This window comes from Parathielavia appendiculata (genome assembly GCF_033297405.1).
Source record: "Parathielavia appendiculata strain CBS 731.68 unplaced genomic scaffold N657scaffold_5, whole genome shotgun sequence".
In the NCBI taxonomy this organism is placed as follows: Eukaryota; Fungi; Ascomycota; class Sordariomycetes; order Sordariales; family Chaetomiaceae; genus Parathielavia; species Parathielavia appendiculata.
In genome coordinates this window covers 1,203,369-1,219,805 of record NW_026944224.1, presented here as the reverse complement: position 1 = coordinate 1,219,805, position 16,437 = coordinate 1,203,369, and the positions used below count along the sequence as shown (strand labels likewise).

Genomic DNA, 16,437 nt, shown 5'->3' with positions numbered 1-16,437 from the left:
TGTCGATATGGGTTTTTCACCCGGCCCACGAGGGCGCGGTTTTCCTGTATAGTAAGTTGTTGAAGGTCCGGCACGCCCTAGGGCACAGCGGTGTAGGAATAATAATATATACGGGAACTCAAAAAGATTGTTCAAGATGAGACTGCCATGGGCTTTCAGCATGCCTGTAGCAAAAAGGCGACGGCAGACGAGATACAAGCCAACATGATTCTGCAGCGAATCAAGGAGCTAGGCTTGGCCGTCTACCACAAAAAAATACGCCGGCACACGGCACGATTCCCTGGGCCAGGAGCACGACTACTTCTACGGCGACCACTTTCTCTCGAATGTCGGGCTTATCGAAAAGACGTGCCTCTTCAAGCTCTGCCAGGCGATGCCCAAGGGCGCTCATCTCCACATCCACTTCAACGCCAATCTTGCGCCAAACTTCCTGCTCGACATCGCGAAGGAGATGCCTAACATGTACATCTGGAGTAGCGAGGCGCTGACCGACAAGGCTGCGTTCGCCAAGTGCCGGATTAAGTTCAGCATCCTGGGCCCAAATGAATTCAAGGCAAAGAACCCCGCTGGTGCTGCAAGATTGTTCCACAGTCAATACAAAGCATACCCGCAACAGGACAAAGGCTGCGGGTGGATGCTGTTTCTGGACTTCATGGCACAGTTCCCCGACTTCGCTAAACAGTTGAAAAATGTGGACTTGAATGTCAATCGCTGGCTGCAGAACAAACTCGTGTTCCATGAGGAGGAGACCCACAACTCGCTCCAGACCTCGGATGGGTGAATGCGGAGCTCAAGGCTGATGTTCCTCGCTGACATTGTGTTACAGTGCATGGAAGAAGTTCAATGCGCGAACACAGATGATAAAGGAGCTGTTCAACTACAAGAAGGCCTACGTACGCTACACGCAAGCGTGTCTTGAGGAATTCGCCAGAGACAACATCCAGTATGCCGAGATCCGGCCAAACTTTATGTTCACGAACCAAGTGTGGGAGGATGATGGCTCCGCCCGGCTCGACAATGAGGCCATTGTGAAGCTCATCATCTCCGAGTACGAAGCCTTCCAGAAGAAACACGGCGAGAAGGTCTTCAAGGGACTCAAGATCATCTACTGCACACCGCGGTCCTTCGAGAAGGACAAGGTCAAGGAAGCTCTGAACGAGTGCTTGAATTTCAAGATGAAGTTTCCTGAGTATATTGCCGGTAGGTATTCCCCATACAGCCTTAGAGAAGCCTACTCAGGTTCTATTCCGTACTTATCCACTAATGCGCTCTAATTACTTAGGCTTCGACCTCGGCGGCGAGGAGAGCAAAAAATATCCGCTACGCCACTTTGCGGAGGAGTTTCTTTAGTTCCAGTCTGACTATGCCAAGGCAAAAGTAAACATATCGTTCCTATTCCACTGCGGTGAGACGTTGGACAAGGGCACCGAGACCGACGGCAACCTCTTCGACGGCCTACTCCTCGTCGCGAAACGAATCGGCCACGGCTTCGCCCTGGCATGGCACCCGCTCGTCATGCAAGAGATGAAGAGGAAAGGAGTCCGCGTGGAACTGTGCCCCATCTCGAACGAGATCCTCGGCCTACACCCTCCTGGCCAACAACGTCCCCTGCACCATCAGCACCGACAACAGCACCCCCTTCCGGTCGACCCTCTCGCACGACTTCTACCAGATTATGGCTGGCAAGCGCGACATGACCCTCTTCGGCTTCCGCCAGCTGATAGAGTGGAGCATCACGCACTCGTGCATGGACGACACTAAGAAGAAAAAAGTCTACAGGGAGTTGGAAGCCATTTGGGTTGACTTTGTCACCAAAGTCAAGGACGGCGCGTTCGGCGGGCGGGCGGCGGGCCCCTCCTCCTCTCCGGTGCCGGTGGTGGCGGAACCGCTCCTGGTAGTGGTAGTACCCCCCATGGCCGCAAGCAGCAGCAACCTCAGGCTGCTGGTTCTGGTTCTGGTTCTAGGGTTTGGCCTACTGCCGGTGGGACTTCTTCGCATGTTGCCTCAAGTTACCCCCAGAAGAGCCAGGCCACCAGTGGTGCAGTTGGTGCTACAGGTCGCGTTGGTAGTAGTAGTAGTACTACCGCTGGCCCCAATTAACACCAGCAGCAGGCTGGGTCTGGCGGCCGGCCGGCTAGTAAGAACGGCGCCACCCAAAGCCGGGGTGGTAGTTGTGCTGGGCCTCAGGCTGGTAGCACTGCTGCTTCGTCCCACGGCAAGCAGCCTAAAAATGGAACAGGAGTCGGGGCTACTGGGAATGTCGGATCTCGAGGCTAGAGTGGCCTTGATGGAAACATTGAACAAGGAGAGGGGGTGAGGTGGATTGCGGCCTAAAAGGGAAAAGTCTAGACCGAGGGGTTACTGTCTTGCACACGGGGGGGAGTAAGCCCTTTGAGGGGAAATGCATGAGGATGAATGCCTATGAGGAGGCGTTTTGGGTATGAATATACTGCTTGGATATGCTTCATTCCTTGCTAGATACCTAGCTAATACCCTCCTTCTCCTGCCAATCAAGCCTCCTTGGTGCCTCGAAGAAGGCTCACAGCTCTGCATCGATATATACACCCGTATGGTAACAATGCTGCACCCAAACCCGACGGCCATTCCTGGACGCGGCCTGTCACTCGGCTGGCCCTCCACGTTATCCATGGGGGTTCTAGGCAACCCTGCCCCTGCCTCTGCCCTAGAATGCCATGAGGACCTGGCAGTCGTTCCCCCGTAGCAAACCGTCCCGTCTCTCCGGCCAAATCGCCTCCACATATACTGAACAGTCGAAGCAATGGGTTAAAATTATAAGACCGCATTCCTACTAGCTTAGGCACCTAGGTGGCATGATACGCTTCCTCCTATAGGCCCTCCTTGCCCGTGCCCCAACAGAAAACCATCATCCAACCCGGCGGCAGAGCGGGATGCCCGCGGGTCCAGTCATCCGCCCACACATACTCCGTAACAAATATGTGATTGGTGCCGTTCTGGAGGAAGACACGCAGCACGTCGAGCGGTAAGGCGGCGACGTTGGACGCGGGGATGCAGGCACTGCTCGAAGGCGCCGCTGTACCAGCCGCTGCCGTCCCAGGCCTTTTTCTTGATGACTTGCCCGGCGCACCGCAGTAGTGACGGATGCCGCGGTTGCTGCCATTATCGCCCCACGACGTGACGCCGAGCGCAACCCGCGGGATCCGCGTTGGGAAGCGGAGGGAACCCGTCTGCCAGCCCTGGCCGTCCTACGTCTTTTCGAACCCGTTGATGTTGGTATTCTGCGCGTAGCCGCATCTTTTCATGTTTTCGAGGCATCAGGTATATGTCTGGGGAGTTGGGCAGAGGGGAATGGAATGGAACTTGGAAGGCGTACCGGAGAGGGGGGAATGGAATGGAATAGAATGGAACTTGGAAGGCGTACCGGAGAGGGTACGGGTCTTTGCGCCAGGTCGTGGCCGTGATTCGCATGCGGGGGAGCGCGGGCCCAAGGTTGCTGCCCATGGTCCAGCCACTGCCAGCCGCCATCTATGAAGAAAAAGAAGGTCAGATCGTTTTGATTTTTTGCAGAGGCACGGGGATGGGGATGTTTACAACGTACAGACCCACTCCTGGATCGTGTTGTCACGGAGTTAGCCATAGACACGGAGGCTGAGCTGGCCGCCGAGGAAGATGGCTGCGACCGAAAGTAGGGGGCCACATCGAACTTGCGGGAGGTGAGGTTTCCGTTGTACCAGCCGGTTCCGGAGTCGTACGCGGCCTCGCCGAGCTGGTTGTCCGGCGTGACATAGTACACGCGGCTGTTCTGAAAGCCGATGTTCGTGGCGGCGACGGGGGTTGCCAATCTTGCCCCTAGCGATGACATTGCCCGGTTGGGCACCCGACCAGTCCGAGCCTTCAAACTGCAGCCTGGTACATCGCAGTCAATGGAGTTTCTCTCTCAGCCCACTTCTTTGAGGTTGACTATATCATTGACAGCTCGACAGGAGATCTGTTTTCAGGGCCGACTCTGTTCAGAACACCATCCGGACATCAGCCAGCCAAGGAGGCTCTCACTGTCATGTCAGGCATCACCCATCGACTTTGACATAGCACTGTCTGAGACTCCGCCCCGGTGGCCTCTTCTAGGCCTACTTTTTTACTGAAGTCGGCCAGGCACCGCAACGCGCTCTCGCGACCTTGGGCCAGGCCCGGTTCCACGATGCTGCGACATCACAATGCACCCGGCTCAATCGCGGCGCGGGTCTCGTAAACGACAGACCCGACTCGTCCAGGAGCCAACCGAAACTGATGCGCGATGCCGGCTGCGGTTGATCGATGTAATCCCAGTCAATACCTCTTTCAGTTCTCCTTTGGTAACGGTAACCCCGCTTCTTTCTGAAAGGTCGCCCAACTTGTCTCTCTCGGCTTGAAGCGTGCTTGTCGCGGGCCAGTCCTGGAGTTCCCTGTGCTAAGCTGTCTGTAGGATGCGGCAGACGATCCATGTCGGCCTGTCGTTCCTGACAGCCGAGGATTATTCGAGACAGGCCCTTGCCCGTTAGAGCAACCAATCTATACCTGCATGAATAGGCAGAACGGGCTGATGCCGGTAATAAAACCCTTACACGTCGTCGTTCCCTTAGCCTCCTCAGTTATCACACCCATAGCTGTAATACCGTCACCTTTCACCTATACCAGATGAACGTTAGCGACAGGAACTTGCCATAGTGTGATGCCTTTTTCTTTTCTTTTCTTTTTTTTTATCTTTCGCACCTGGTTGCCATACAAGCCAGCGATGACAGTGCCTGGAGTGGCTGTGACTTCTGTGTGGGCACTGCGCCGCACTGGGCCCTTTGTGCCAGTGCCCATCCTGAAGAGGCGGCACGAGCGCCCGCGATTGGTGTAATACTAGGGCCGGGGTGGGAAGGTGGAGCGAATATGAATTTACTTTGCACCGAACCATATATCCTTCTTGAACACATGCAGCCCCCGGCATAAGTTCCTCGGCGCTGGGATAATAATGTCGCGTCTTGATGGTCTCGATATGTTCGCCGCCAGGCCCATCGATAGAGGATTCTGCGCGGTCCTCATATTCTTCCTCAATCTTCAAGCGGCCAAAGGATCGATACTCCCATGGCACTTCTATGTTGAAGGAAAGGTGGATGCGAAGTATACCAGCACATAATGCCGCGGAAATGCCGGTGAGGTGCCGGACGTTCTTTCTCCCGGCCCCTCCGAAATGGAACCAGATCATGGGTTTGTATCCCACTGTATAGAAGTCTCGGGGGAGGATTGAATTTTCGTTCATACTGAGCTTTTGTGGTGAAATGGTAGGATACCATACCGCTAATCTCAGTCCGCGGCAGGGCCGTGAAGGCGGCGATCGTGTGCGAAGAGCGAGCCTCACTATCTTGCAAGCCTGAATGATTTGTTAGTCTAAGCGGGCACTATGCACTACAAGGGGCGCTTACATCAAACCCAACTTCCAGCCCTACCACGCGGTCGGCGAGGACCAACCGTTCTGTCGAGGCACATCATCCAGGGAGATTCTACATCCGCTGACCCAATAATGCATTGCGGAGCTTGGAGTCCACGGGACCCAATGGTTACGCGAAAGCCGCAGATCTGGGTGAGCTCGATTGAGTGCTTGCAGCTGGAGCTGTATTCTAAACGAATGCTGTCTCCGGCAACGGTGACGAGAGATATTCCCACGACGTACCGGCCATCGCCGAAAGTGACCGTGTAAACGAAGAGTTGTGCCAGGGTGTTTGAAATAGCAATGAACTGGGTTTGGGACAGATGGCATCCATTGTAGAACCGGTGGTCATCCAGCTGCTTTGGAGTCCAGAGGAGGCCATTCACCTCGACACGGTACCCGGTGGCAGGTAGGGCCAAGTCCAGCGACCAAATTCCTGGCATTGAGGGGGGGGAGTTCGTTCCAGGCCAGAGCCAGAATATCTACCACCTGTTCGATGAAACCCAATATCCGCCGCCTATTTCGGAGGCCAGGACTGAGGCAGATATCGTTCGTCCGACGGTAGAGCCACCGCCAATCTCTTGGCGACTGGGCATGGCGAGTCTCAAAAAGCCAGGACCGATTAGCGGGGGCAGCGGCCCCTTAAATCGTGAAGCCCAGAATTGCTGACTGTAGAGAACAGGTCAGAATGCTCGCGACGCCAGGCAGGCACGAAGGACATCTGCGGTGGGAAGGAGCATGGCGATGGCTGCGCACAGCTCCTCGGCCAGTAATGCGAAACAATCCAGCGCCAAAGCTCGCGGCGGTCGAGCAAGTTGCGTCGCCGCCGGCGGTTGCTGTGGGTCCTCATCAAGGAGGCGGTCGACTCCCGGGACCTGGTAGGGGTTTCTGCGGAAGACCGGGTGTGGTTTGGCCAGTGTCGATTCCGAAAGCTCGTGCCGACCTTCCCATGGGAAGTGATGAATCTTGTCGACGACGATGGCTCCGCCAAAACCATGGCCCCAGGTAGGAGCGCGACACTTTTGCGAAACGGGAAGCGAGTTGCAGACGTCGAACAAGCGTCGGAGCGACAGCTGGGCTAGGTCCAACACGGCTTCCAGCAGGCTCCAGCAGGCATCCTGGAAGACGATACCGTGCTTGCCTCTGAAGTCCGGCTGAGGCAAGGGGGTGAAACCGTTGCAGTCGGATGGCTTAAATCCGGCATCGCTCCAGCGCTTGTTCCTGTCGGAGGGGGTCATAGAAGCCGCCCAAGCTTGGGCCATGGTAAATGCCGACCCCGGTGAGCAGCAGGCCGTCGGGGGTGTTGAGAATTGCAGCTGGAATGAAGGAGCGTAACTTGAAGACTCTTGCGAGACATTAAAGACTGACGGGCACGAAATTCGTTTGCCCACGGCAGCTCGGAAGGGGGAGGAGATGCAGTGTCAGTCTCCGAGTCCCAATCAGCCAACGACCCAGAGCCACAGAGGGCGCAGCGAACAAGTTATGGGTTCATTTCGACTCGCCGTCCCCGATAGCCGCAAAGAAACGAGTTGGTGGAGGACACAGAAAACTCAACAGATGTGCTGTGTTGCGCGATCTGTGTTAGACTGTTGGTGCATTCCTGCATTTTTAGTATAGTCCTGGTTAACATTACCGTGGTTGGTTAGCGTGACAAATGACAGGCGGAACATAGGAACGGAACTGAGAGAGTAGGAAAATAATTAAAGACGTACTAACGTAACTAGTTAATTAGGAATAAAGAGAAGAATAACGTTAAGCGGTTTGGAGAAAAATGTCAAGTAAAACAAGGGAAAAAGGTTCAAGTTCCTGGCTAACACACAAACAAGGACTGGATGGATTACTGGTCCGCCCTCAAATTGACCCAAATATTAATGGCCGTTGCCTACCGCTCTGTTTCGTCGTGTGCCAGTGCCCTGAACGACGTCGTTCACCACGCACGCTACGACTCGTAGGTTCCCACACGGCCTTGACTGCGCCTGGAGGATATGCCGCCATGCCCGTCGCAACCTCAAGGAGAGTGCCGTGATCCATCGCCCGAAAATTGCTCTTTTTGCGCTCCAAGTGCGACCGGCCACTCCCTAGTCGACAAGGCCACGACACGGTGTGAAGAAGGCCGCGGACGTGGAAGAGGGACGGCGAAGGGCATTGACCGAAGAGAAGTCCGGGCGAGCTGTCCTGATATGGCCGCAAATCTGGCGCGGTGTCTTGTCTAATGCGTCTCCCGGCGCTTTGTCAGCCCAGCCGGCGCCACTTAGCGTACGAGTGGTGTCGGAACCGCTACGAGGCAAACGAAGGGAAAAATGGTCAGTGGTCGCAGAGTGTCACGAGGATGTCAATTTTTTGGTTATTCCTGATGTTGATTGTGTTCTGTGTTCTCAACTGTCCGATGTTCCAGACAGCCTCCAGGGTGTCTATCACCAGCCACATGTGGGTCCGTCTTGGCACCCCCTGAATCAGGGTTCACGCTCCAACAAGTGGCCGATAGATACAGCTCATCTTTGATCATGCGGGCGGACCATTTTTCTTGCCAAGGGAGAACACTGCCACTGGTCGAGATAGCTTCGATGTTGAAGTTTTCCAATGACAGGCCATTTGGTGGCCCGAGAAAATGACGGTCCATAGCAAGGCGGACGGTCTGGTAGTCGATATTCAAGCCGCTTCCATCGAGCTTGTGCTTGCTAAGGTGAGGGTGGGCCCAGTCCCAGCCGGCGGCAGGTGTTCCAAAGAGATGTAGAGAACAGTGTCGGCAGGCGACTCTACCTAACAAGCGCGGCACTGGCAATGACAGTGGCGAGGACAAGCGCGGGTGGTTGCTGCATCCAGAAGCAGCGGCGTCGCCTTTGCTACAAGGAGCGTCGTGCCGTCACGGCCACGCAGGAACGAGAACAAGTTATGGTTATCGAAACCGAAGCAACCCATTTGATTGGCCTGCTTGTCGATTTTTATTGATTGCTTGGAGGACTGCGTGACGAAGAAGAGGAGGAGACTGCGCAGAACGCGAGTAGGGGAACTAACTGACATTGACATCGTGCGCCTGACACCCTCACCAAGCAACCTTTTCTCGTTCACTTACTAGTAACCTGTAGCACCCCATGGCAACTTTCCAAAGCCCTCTCAACGCTTTCATCAGAGCGTTTCAGCAATCCAGTGCTGAGCATCAAGGATAACGACTAAGTGACCATCGTTTGCCCATTCTGCTGTTGCGTTTCTGTACTGATTGGACTGATTGGCAAAGGGATCTATCTCGTTGAAGAGTGCAATGATTACGGGTGATTGTTGTGGTGTGACGGTGTGGTTGAGGATTGGCAAAGATCTCTCCCATCCCGTCACTGGGCAGCGGCTTGAGCTTGGGCCCACTTGAACCCACACAACGCGCAGGTGTGTCAGCAGGGCCAGCTGTGGGCCAATCACGTCACCTTAGCAAGGTGCAGAGCATGTGCTCGTTGGACCTTGATCTTACAGAATACAGACTGCATCTTTTCCACGGTTGCGCCGCACCAGGCAACTGTCCTTCTGCCTTGTAGCTTGCGGACTCAGACGTGTCTCTGGCCGTCAACACTTTAAGTTGCCATCGTCAGAAGCCCATTAGTACCTCAGGTCTAATCTGGTCTCTGTTGTTCCTTGGTTGCTCACTTTGTCAGTCAACACCGAGAGTCCGCAAGGGTAGAGGCTAGCAATGCGCGATCTGCTTTAGGAATTTGACTCTCCCCGCCATACCTCGATATGTCTGTAAAGTCCTCCTACCTCCCGCGCCTCGGGTTCTCGCGAGGTGACGAACCGATCCTCCCATTACACCACCGCATGAGTCCCCCGATTCGCAAACAGCCGAGCGAATACGATCTCTCCGAGCTTCCGCCTCAACCAGATGACGATCTTCTGGCATCTATGTCGATGCACGAACGCAAAGCTCCTCGCTCCCGTCACCGGAGTCCCTCCCCGTCTGCAAGATACAGCGACAGAGGAAGCACAGCTGGCTCCTCCAAGTCCCAGCCGAAGCAGCGCGTCCTGTTTGCCGGTCCACCCCCGCCCGTTGCTGTTTCACAGGTGCTATACCGCGACGAAGAAGAAAGGGACACGCCACCCTCCCCTCCAGGCACTCTCGAAAGGGCGTCATTCGCGCGCAACATCAACAGCGTCCTCTTCGACCGCAGCTTCTCCTCACCCAACCGACCCCAACAACGAGACTACGACTACAGACCAGAACCCATCTGGCACAACCTCCAACGTCGCGAACACGCCCTGCAAAGAGATCTCCAACACCTCCTTGACGCGCAATCCGCCGGCCTCGCAGCCAACCTAGACCCAAACGCGCCGTCCCCCTCGTCCGCCACAAGCGACCGAAGCGGCACCACCTCAACAAGCACCACCACCTCCACGCCACGCCGAAGCCACCACTACCACCCGGAATTCGAGCACACAATCACCACCTCCTCCTCAGGCACGCTCGTCCCCGTCCGCCAACCACAATCCCCTAAATCCCTCGGTCTGCGCGCCGCGCGCGCGTCGCTGGCACGCACCATCACGCAGCTGGCAGACCTCAAAGCGGAAGAGGATGCCCAGCTTACAACGGCACTCTCGGCACGCAAAAAGGCGCTCTCCCGACTCCGGCAGTGGACGGCGCAGCGGGCGGACATTGCCGAGGAGCTGCGGGCGCTGGAGGCCGGGGACGGGGACGGGGAGCTGCACGAGCTGCGGGAGCTGGAGGCGGAAAGGAAGGCGGTGCAGCGGGAGATTGTCGAGCTTGAGGAGCGGTTGGTTGGGTTGAGACGGCGGAGGACGGTGTTAGATGGGAGGGTTGAGGAAGTCCGGAGTCGGCGGGAGGCTGGGTTGAGCGGGTACAGAGGGGCGTTGAGGGAGGTGGAGGGGAGAATTGGCGGGTTGCTGGCCCGGCCTGGGGTGAGGCCTCTAGACGGGGAGTTTTTCTTTGCGGGTTTGGTCGGGGATGGAGGTGGAGTGGGGGAGTCGCCTGGCGGGATGGAGTTCTTACGGCTCAGGCCCGAGAGGCGGACGGCGGAGATGGCGAGGGAGTGGTGGGAGAAGGAGGTGGGGATATTGGAGAGGAGGAAAGCGGAGGTGGATAAGGAGAAGGCGGCGCTTGAGGAGGGGGCCGAGGTGTGGAAGGGCGCGGTGAAGCTTGTGTCGGAGTTTGAGGCGGGGTTAAGGAGGGAGATGAGGGGCGGCGAGCACGATGAGATCAAGAGCAATGGGAAGGGAAAGGCTAAGAAGGGCGAGTCATCAACGCCACCGCCTTCTGAGCAGGCCATGTACGCGCAGCTCGACAAGATGCGCGCCGTCATGGCTGGCTTGGACGAGAAGCTGCATGTTGCGGAGGAGAACGGGTGGAACTTGCTTATTTGTGCCATTGGCGCGGAGTTGGAGGCGTTCCGGCAGGCCGAAGGCATGCTGCGGGAGGCGTTGCGTTCTGCGGGCTTCGACATTGGCGAAGACGACGCCGAGCAAGCAGGTTCCACGCCGCGGCTAGGGAGATCCACAAGTCTAATGAACTCGGGGCAGCGGATGGATGCGGCTGAGCCGAGCGGCGGCGGCAAATTGTTGGATTTGCACGACGGGCCAGACGAGGACAAGGAAGCTGAGAGCGATAATGACGTGCCTCGCGACTTGCTCGTGGCCGTCGAGGAGGAACAAGAGTTGGCGAATCCAGCCTTGAACAGGGAGGACAGCAACGAGGTGCCAGCGGAGTTCTTGACGGAACACCATGACGTTGGGGAGGGGTTTACCGGCTTCGGCGGCATGACTTAGACAGCATTAGCTGGCTTTTGGGTTCTATGCCGGCGAGCAAGCTGCTGAGCGGCGCCAAACTGGAGCGGAGGCGACCTGTGTGGTACAGCTGTTACGGCATCCGTTAATGAGACAGGGGCTGCGCAATGACATAAATACGATTCGATTGTTTTAGGTATTTCCATCTTCTCCGTTTTTGGCTACGTTCCTTACGGCTTAATACAGTCCAAAGAGATTCTTTAGACATACAAGGAACCGCTGTCTGCAGTGGCGTTCAACCATGAGTTCGGTCTCGTTCATGCTGGCTTTGGCAACAGCACCTACATAGCAGAGAAATAACAAGACCTCGTGACTTCGGGCCTATTGTATTTCCCTTCTGGCGCATGAATACTGATATTAAATGACAAAGCTCGCCGTCCTCTTCACGTCTCCCTCAATATCACTCGGCTCAATCGAAACCCTCAGCCGTTGATTGTTCTAGCAAGTGGCACATCCGACATAGCAGCAGTTCCTGCACTTGGTCGTCTTGCACTGGCGAAGGCAGCTCTCGAGGATGACGCCGGCGGGGCAGTTGCGGGCTGGTTCCATGAGAGAGAGAGGGAGGAAACATGTCAGTGCCTGAGAACCAAACAACATTGTCAACTATGCGAACTCACCCTCGAGCTGGGCCGGCTCGGCCTCGGGAACGGGGACAGGGTTTGCGGCGGCCGTAATGGCGAGGCCAACGACGGTGAGAATGGCGGTAAGCTTCATGCTGGTGGGTTTGTTAATTGAAAGGGATCGGCGATGTGCGAGACTGGCTGTGTCGTTGTTGCTGGTGCCTTGACGAGTGAAGGGCGGTGGCGATCACTCTATATATGCTCGCTCGGCCTTGTCTCAAGTCACCCGTTAGTCTCTGCCGTTTCGTATTCAGAAACATATCTCGGCCATTGCAACCAAACTTGAATGGTGGCGGTATGGGACTTTGGCCAGCACAGACATGAAGCCTTGGGCTAGGCCTAAACGGCTATCCATCTTATGGTTTCTTCGGACTGATTGTTCGCCCGGATTATCATACATCTGGGGATCTGTGGAGCATAAGGACTGTATATACCTGCTATCCGAAGTCCGCACTTCACCCCTGACTCGGCGCACACCTCGTCCTAGCCTCCTCGGGGATGGGATGAGGGAACTTTCTCCTGTGTCCTTGCAAACATGTCCAATCGGATGGTCCATCACTTGGTCTGATTTGACCAGACCAGGACTGAAGCTTGTTTTGTCCATGGGTTGGATCCAAGGGTTCATCCGGATCGAGCACAGAATGGGCTCGGGGACTTGAAACTGCGTGAGCACGAGTCTCGTTCAGACTCTAGTACTGGCCTCAGGAGTTCTTACTCCACTCCAGAGGCTCAGGACGCTCCCAAGCAGAATAGATATCTGCTCCACACCCTTGGAACCTACGTTGTATCAACGACTAGAAAAGTTGGAACCCAAACACCAGCCAGCACATTGTATATGATGGACAGCACAACTCTTTTGCCAGCCGGAACGTTCGAGGGCGAGGCTTCTGAGCCCAACGGAGATGATTGCGAACAGCTCGCCTGTTAGTACTGTTACTGTAGAGACGTTCCGATGATTACCTCCTAGCTTAGCTGTCATGCCAAATACCGGAAGACTTGCATGCGAGGCCCTGCACCCGCATGTCGGTTATTCTCAACGGCTAAAGCTCGCCCTTGACAGCCTGAATTGAGCCCCCCTCCCCATTTACATCATATCCCGACTAAGGAGCTGACAGGGCGAAACCTCACATGACAAATCCGGTAGTACCCATTATCGTTCGCGTGAATGATATCTCTTCCATGCTAACCGGGAAACGAAGTGTAATTCACGAATCGAACAACATAACCCCTCTACATGTAAGGGTCGCAAATACCGACAGGCTACCACACGAAACACGCTTCGCTTCTTTGCGGCACGCCAACAATATTACCCACATTCTTAACAACAGTCTTATCGGCACCGCCAAGGCACCAGCACGTCGGGCGTCTGGGTGCCGGTGCCCGCCACATTCTAGGTGCAGCCGACGTCGGCGCGGTCTTGGAAGTAGTTCATGGTGGTTTCACAGCTCGGTGCACTCGTCAAACGAGGTCGTGACGTACGACGCAAGGTCCTGCTTGCCGCTGCCGCTGAAGTCTGAATCGCACATTACGGAGTACTGCACGGTGCCGAGTGTGGGCGTCACGACAGTGTTGTTGGCGCCCGGGCAAATGTTGGACGGCCGGGGGGTGCTAGTTGAGGTTGTTGAGTTTGAGTTTAAGGTCGAGGTCGACGAGGAGGCGATACTTCTAGATGCTGGAGGTGATATAGTTAATGCTGAGGTGGGTGATGTCTGCGTGGTCGGCGGCGATAGCGAGGAGACAGCCGTTGAACTTGAGGATGAATCTGGGGCTAGATAGGGCTGTTAGTGACAGTATCGACCTCGTCGACCGCACCAAAGCTTACTGAAGTCGTCGGCATTGGCCTTCTACGCTCTGTTCATCGATATGCCCAGCCCAGTTCCCAACGCTACAAGGCCAAGAGCGACAGGACCGTGCTGACGACGGTGAGTCTAAAGATGGCCCTCGACAGACCGCATATCCTATTTCTAGCAGGCAGCGCCTCTCTAGTGCCAGCCGGCGTCTTCTCCTGCTGCCATGACTGCCCACCGTTGACGGCTTCCAGGTCCGATTCGGAGACATTGAGTACTTCGAGGCCTTCGTGAAGAGCCACATCAGGGGGAGAAATGTATTGTATGAAGGCGCATGGGTGACGCTGCCATATCGTCACATGTTCAATCAGGGAGACGAGGGTCGGCCGAGCAAAGGCAAACCTGATGAAGAGGTGAAGATTATCACGGCAGGGTTTTCTGCAGATTCCATGCCCTCAATACCGTCTTCGCTTACCACCATTGTGTCCGGACCTGCTCCTATGGCGCGTCGCTTGCTGCGCCGCACCATTGTGAAACAAGCAGTTCCTCGATGGCACGCGGTTATTAGCTGCTCATCGGGCTCCCTCTCGAGTCCCTAATTGCCAGCCCGACTTTCTCTTCAACGGCGGCTGATCGGGTTAAATAATTCGCGAAAAACCCGCTCTGACGACGAAGCCCAGTTGACGAATCAGGATCCCAGAATGCGTAATCCGTACCTAGGTAAGTACCTTGTATTAAATTGTATATCAGTACATAGACCTTGAGAGACTGCATATTTTTCTTTCCTTGAGCGCTCTCACGTCGCCGCTGTCGAGCTGGCGGTGGTAGCTTTTCATCTTGCTCGCTATGGCCAATTTCCGGGCTGAGCCAGGGACTACTTCGAGGCCGTCGTAAGGGGCAAGCTCAGGCTGCATCGTGCGAAGACAGCAAACCTGGGTAATAAATCTGCCTCTGATGAACGCATGACGTAAGAGCAAGGCAAAACCGTGCGGAAGAGCTCGCCGCTTTCAAGATATCATCGGAGCTCTGCGCTCTCAGCTCACGATCCAACTGACGGCTGCGAAGATGGCGTCGACCATGTATGCGCCAAGGGCTTGAGAATTGGGCCTATTCAAGGATCGTTGTGGCTGTCTGAGGCTGGGACGGAGTTACAGAGGCAGCTACACGTGAACCAGCTTGAAGTCTTGTGCTGAAGCTCTTAGCCTGTTGACCAACTTTAAAACTTCGGAAGGTCCTGCATGATGTATCTTGGACCAGGGGGAGGGTTGATCTGATAAATGACCAATATGATTAGCGGAGTGCAAATCAACAAGGCTCAGACACCGGAGCTCACGGCAGTGCGGTTTGGGGCGAGAACCGCATGCCTGTCTCTGTTAGCATGGGTACACAAGACAATATTTGGCAACTGGGAGTGACTTCAAGGCTAAGGCTTCAAAAAATGCCCTCCCCTTCAGCAGCATTCACGCCCTCTCTCACCACCCTCGCGACCGCCTTCCCCATCTCCTCCTCGCCGTCCAACAAGTCCAACCAAGTATTCTTCAGTCCCTCGCTAGCCAACAACAAATCCGCTACCCTAGCCACACTCTCCCTACTAATCCTGCCTGTCGAATGCCCCGTCTTGCCCAGCTCGATCCTTCCGGCCGGCTCAAGCGTGAGCGTGCCCGGGCGGAGGTTGATGCCGACAAACCCGCTGCCCCGTTCCTTGGACACGGAATAGAGCTCCTCGTCCGCAGCCAGCTTGGCGCGGTAGTAGTGAGGCAGAATGCGCGTGTTGACGTCCTCTGCCGCGGCCCAGGCCTCGTCGGACCACCAGGCGGGCTTGTTGCGGCGCGAGCCGAGGTACGAGACCATCAGGAAGCGGGTGATTGTCGGGGTGGCGGCGGCGGCGCGGATGAAGTAAATTGCGGCGTCCCGGTCAATAACGTAGGTCTGCAGAAGTTAATATGACTGTACCAAGCTGTGGGCGTTGGACCTACTACCCTAGGAATGAATACGAAAGGCGGTACTTACCCGCTCAGATCCCCCTTTCCCACCAGCCCCTAATCATTACCCGTCAGCCATAACTTGAAGCCGCCCTGCAGCAACCCCAAACCCGAGCGATACCACCAGCGCCCAACCGACAGCGCTACCTTGAGTGAAGACATAACATACCAGCACTCCAAACAATGTAATCCACCCTAGGCACCTCATCCAACACCCGCCTCGCATCCCTCTCCACCCTAACCTCCTCGAGACTCCGCACGAGCACCTCCAACTTCCCAACACCCTTCAACTTCTCCGACTCGGAGGACTTTTCCTCACCCCCTTCCTTATTAGAGCCCTTCTCAAAGTCCTCATCATCCCGGGCGGCGGCGAGCCGAGCCAGCCCCCGCACGGCACTCACCTGCTCCTCGCTGCGTATCACACTCGTGACATCCCACCCCCGGCGCAGCAGCAGCGGGGTGAGCAGCTGAGCCACCTTGCCGTGGCCTCCGAGGAGGAGGACGTGATGCGGGGCGGGCATATTTATAGCCTTTCAGTCTTGAGGTGAGTGGGGTGGAACTAAATCAACCAATCCGGGGTCGGCGATTTGAACTTTTTTGACTTCTCTTTTCGCCAGTACTGTGATAAAATGGGGTCCGGAATCGTGATTTAGGGATTGTTTGTGTTGTGTGAACGGACTTTCAGTTTCATGTGGAAGTTGAAGCGAATGGTGCAATGAGACAACGGTGTGTGACGATATGCAGAAGTAGTGGATCTCACGTGATAGACATATATGACTTCTTAGGATGTGTGAAGTTTACGTGAGTGTAAACTGGTGTGTAGCCTAGTCTGGTTCGAA

General features: G+C 55.7%; 11 protein-coding genes across 11 annotated transcripts; 2 read left to right on the top strand and 9 right to left on the bottom strand.

The window, feature by feature from the left end:
• Positions 1-147: 147 nt before the first annotated feature.
• Positions 148-2,317, top strand: N657DRAFT_690037 (Metallo-dependent hydrolase; the record flags this gene model as incomplete). Its single annotated transcript, XM_062797024.1, has 6 exons — positions 148-240; positions 290-777; positions 827-1,200; positions 1,379-1,553; positions 1,621-2,061; positions 2,113-2,317. 6 exons carry the CDS (start codon positions 148-150, stop codon positions 2,315-2,317), a joined length of 1,776 nt encoding a protein of 591 aa, XP_062648281.1.
• A 529-nt stretch (positions 2,318-2,846) lies between these two features.
• On the bottom strand, positions 2,847-3,841 carry N657DRAFT_680483 (uncharacterized protein; the record flags this gene model as incomplete). The annotated part of the gene is made up of 3 exons (XM_062796291.1): positions 2,847-3,224; positions 3,388-3,504; positions 3,578-3,841. The coding sequence occupies 3 exons, from the start codon at positions 3,839-3,841 to the stop codon at positions 2,847-2,849; spliced, it is 759 nt and encodes a 252-aa protein (XP_062648280.1).
• An 803-nt stretch (positions 3,842-4,644) lies between these two features.
• Positions 4,645-5,365, bottom strand: N657DRAFT_571053 (uncharacterized protein; the record flags this gene model as incomplete). Its single annotated transcript, XM_062788782.1, has 2 exons — positions 4,645-4,863; positions 4,904-5,365. Coding segments are annotated over 2 exons (681 nt in total), but the record flags the coding sequence as incomplete, so codon positions are not given.
• On the bottom strand, positions 4,937-6,027 carry N657DRAFT_644748 (uncharacterized protein; the record flags this gene model as incomplete). The annotated part of the gene is made up of 2 exons (XM_062792814.1): positions 4,937-5,867; positions 6,021-6,027. The coding sequence occupies 2 exons, from the start codon at positions 6,025-6,027 to the stop codon at positions 5,428-5,430; spliced, it is 447 nt and encodes a 148-aa protein (XP_062648278.1). The 3' UTR covers positions 4,937-5,427.
• Positions 6,028-6,114: 87 nt separating this feature from the next.
• N657DRAFT_680482 (uncharacterized protein) lies at positions 6,115-6,693 on the bottom strand (the record flags this gene model as incomplete). The annotated part of the gene is made up of 1 exon (XM_062796290.1): positions 6,115-6,693. One exon carries the CDS (start codon positions 6,691-6,693, stop codon positions 6,115-6,117), a length of 579 nt encoding a protein of 192 aa, XP_062648277.1.
• Positions 6,694-7,509: 816 nt separating this feature from the next.
• On the bottom strand, positions 7,510-8,099 carry N657DRAFT_571353 (uncharacterized protein; the record flags this gene model as incomplete). The annotated part of the gene is made up of 2 exons (XM_062788802.1): positions 7,510-7,708; positions 7,921-8,099. Coding segments are annotated over 2 exons (378 nt in total), but the record flags the coding sequence as incomplete, so codon positions are not given.
• A 14-nt stretch (positions 8,100-8,113) lies between these two features.
• Positions 8,114-8,630, bottom strand: N657DRAFT_644746 (uncharacterized protein). Its single transcript, XM_062792813.1, has one exon. The coding sequence runs from the start codon at positions 8,456-8,458 to the stop codon at positions 8,192-8,194; it is 267 nt and encodes an 88-aa protein (XP_062648275.1). The 5' UTR covers positions 8,459-8,630; the 3' UTR covers positions 8,114-8,191.
• A 272-nt stretch (positions 8,631-8,902) lies between these two features.
• N657DRAFT_595448 (uncharacterized protein) lies at positions 8,903-11,391 on the top strand. The gene has a single exon (XM_062789977.1). It carries the CDS (start codon positions 9,155-9,157, stop codon positions 11,189-11,191), a length of 2,037 nt encoding a protein of 678 aa, XP_062648274.1. The 5' UTR covers positions 8,903-9,154; the 3' UTR covers positions 11,192-11,391.
• N657DRAFT_644744 (uncharacterized protein) lies at positions 11,354-11,961 on the bottom strand. Its single transcript, XM_062792812.1, has 2 exons — positions 11,827-11,961; positions 11,354-11,748 (listed from the first exon to the last, which is right to left on the bottom strand). Exons 1-2 carry the CDS (start codon positions 11,921-11,923, stop codon positions 11,648-11,650), a joined length of 198 nt encoding a protein of 65 aa, XP_062648273.1. The 5' UTR covers positions 11,924-11,961; the 3' UTR covers positions 11,354-11,647.
• Positions 11,962-12,936: 975 nt separating this feature from the next.
• On the bottom strand, positions 12,937-14,530 carry N657DRAFT_663537 (uncharacterized protein; the record flags this gene model as incomplete). Its single annotated transcript, XM_062795192.1, has 4 exons — positions 12,937-13,219; positions 13,273-13,578; positions 13,719-13,846; positions 14,417-14,530. The coding sequence occupies 4 exons, from the start codon at positions 14,528-14,530 to the stop codon at positions 13,090-13,092; spliced, it is 678 nt and encodes a 225-aa protein (XP_062648272.1). The 3' UTR covers positions 12,937-13,089.
• Positions 14,531-14,964: 434 nt separating this feature from the next.
• Positions 14,965-16,302, bottom strand: N657DRAFT_644739 (uncharacterized protein). Its single transcript, XM_062792811.1, has 3 exons — positions 15,768-16,302; positions 15,627-15,655; positions 14,965-15,545 (listed from the first exon to the last, which is right to left on the bottom strand). Exons 1-3 carry the CDS (start codon positions 16,117-16,119, stop codon positions 15,048-15,050), a joined length of 879 nt encoding a protein of 292 aa, XP_062648271.1. The 5' UTR covers positions 16,120-16,302; the 3' UTR covers positions 14,965-15,047.
• Positions 16,303-16,437: the final 135 nt, after the last annotated feature.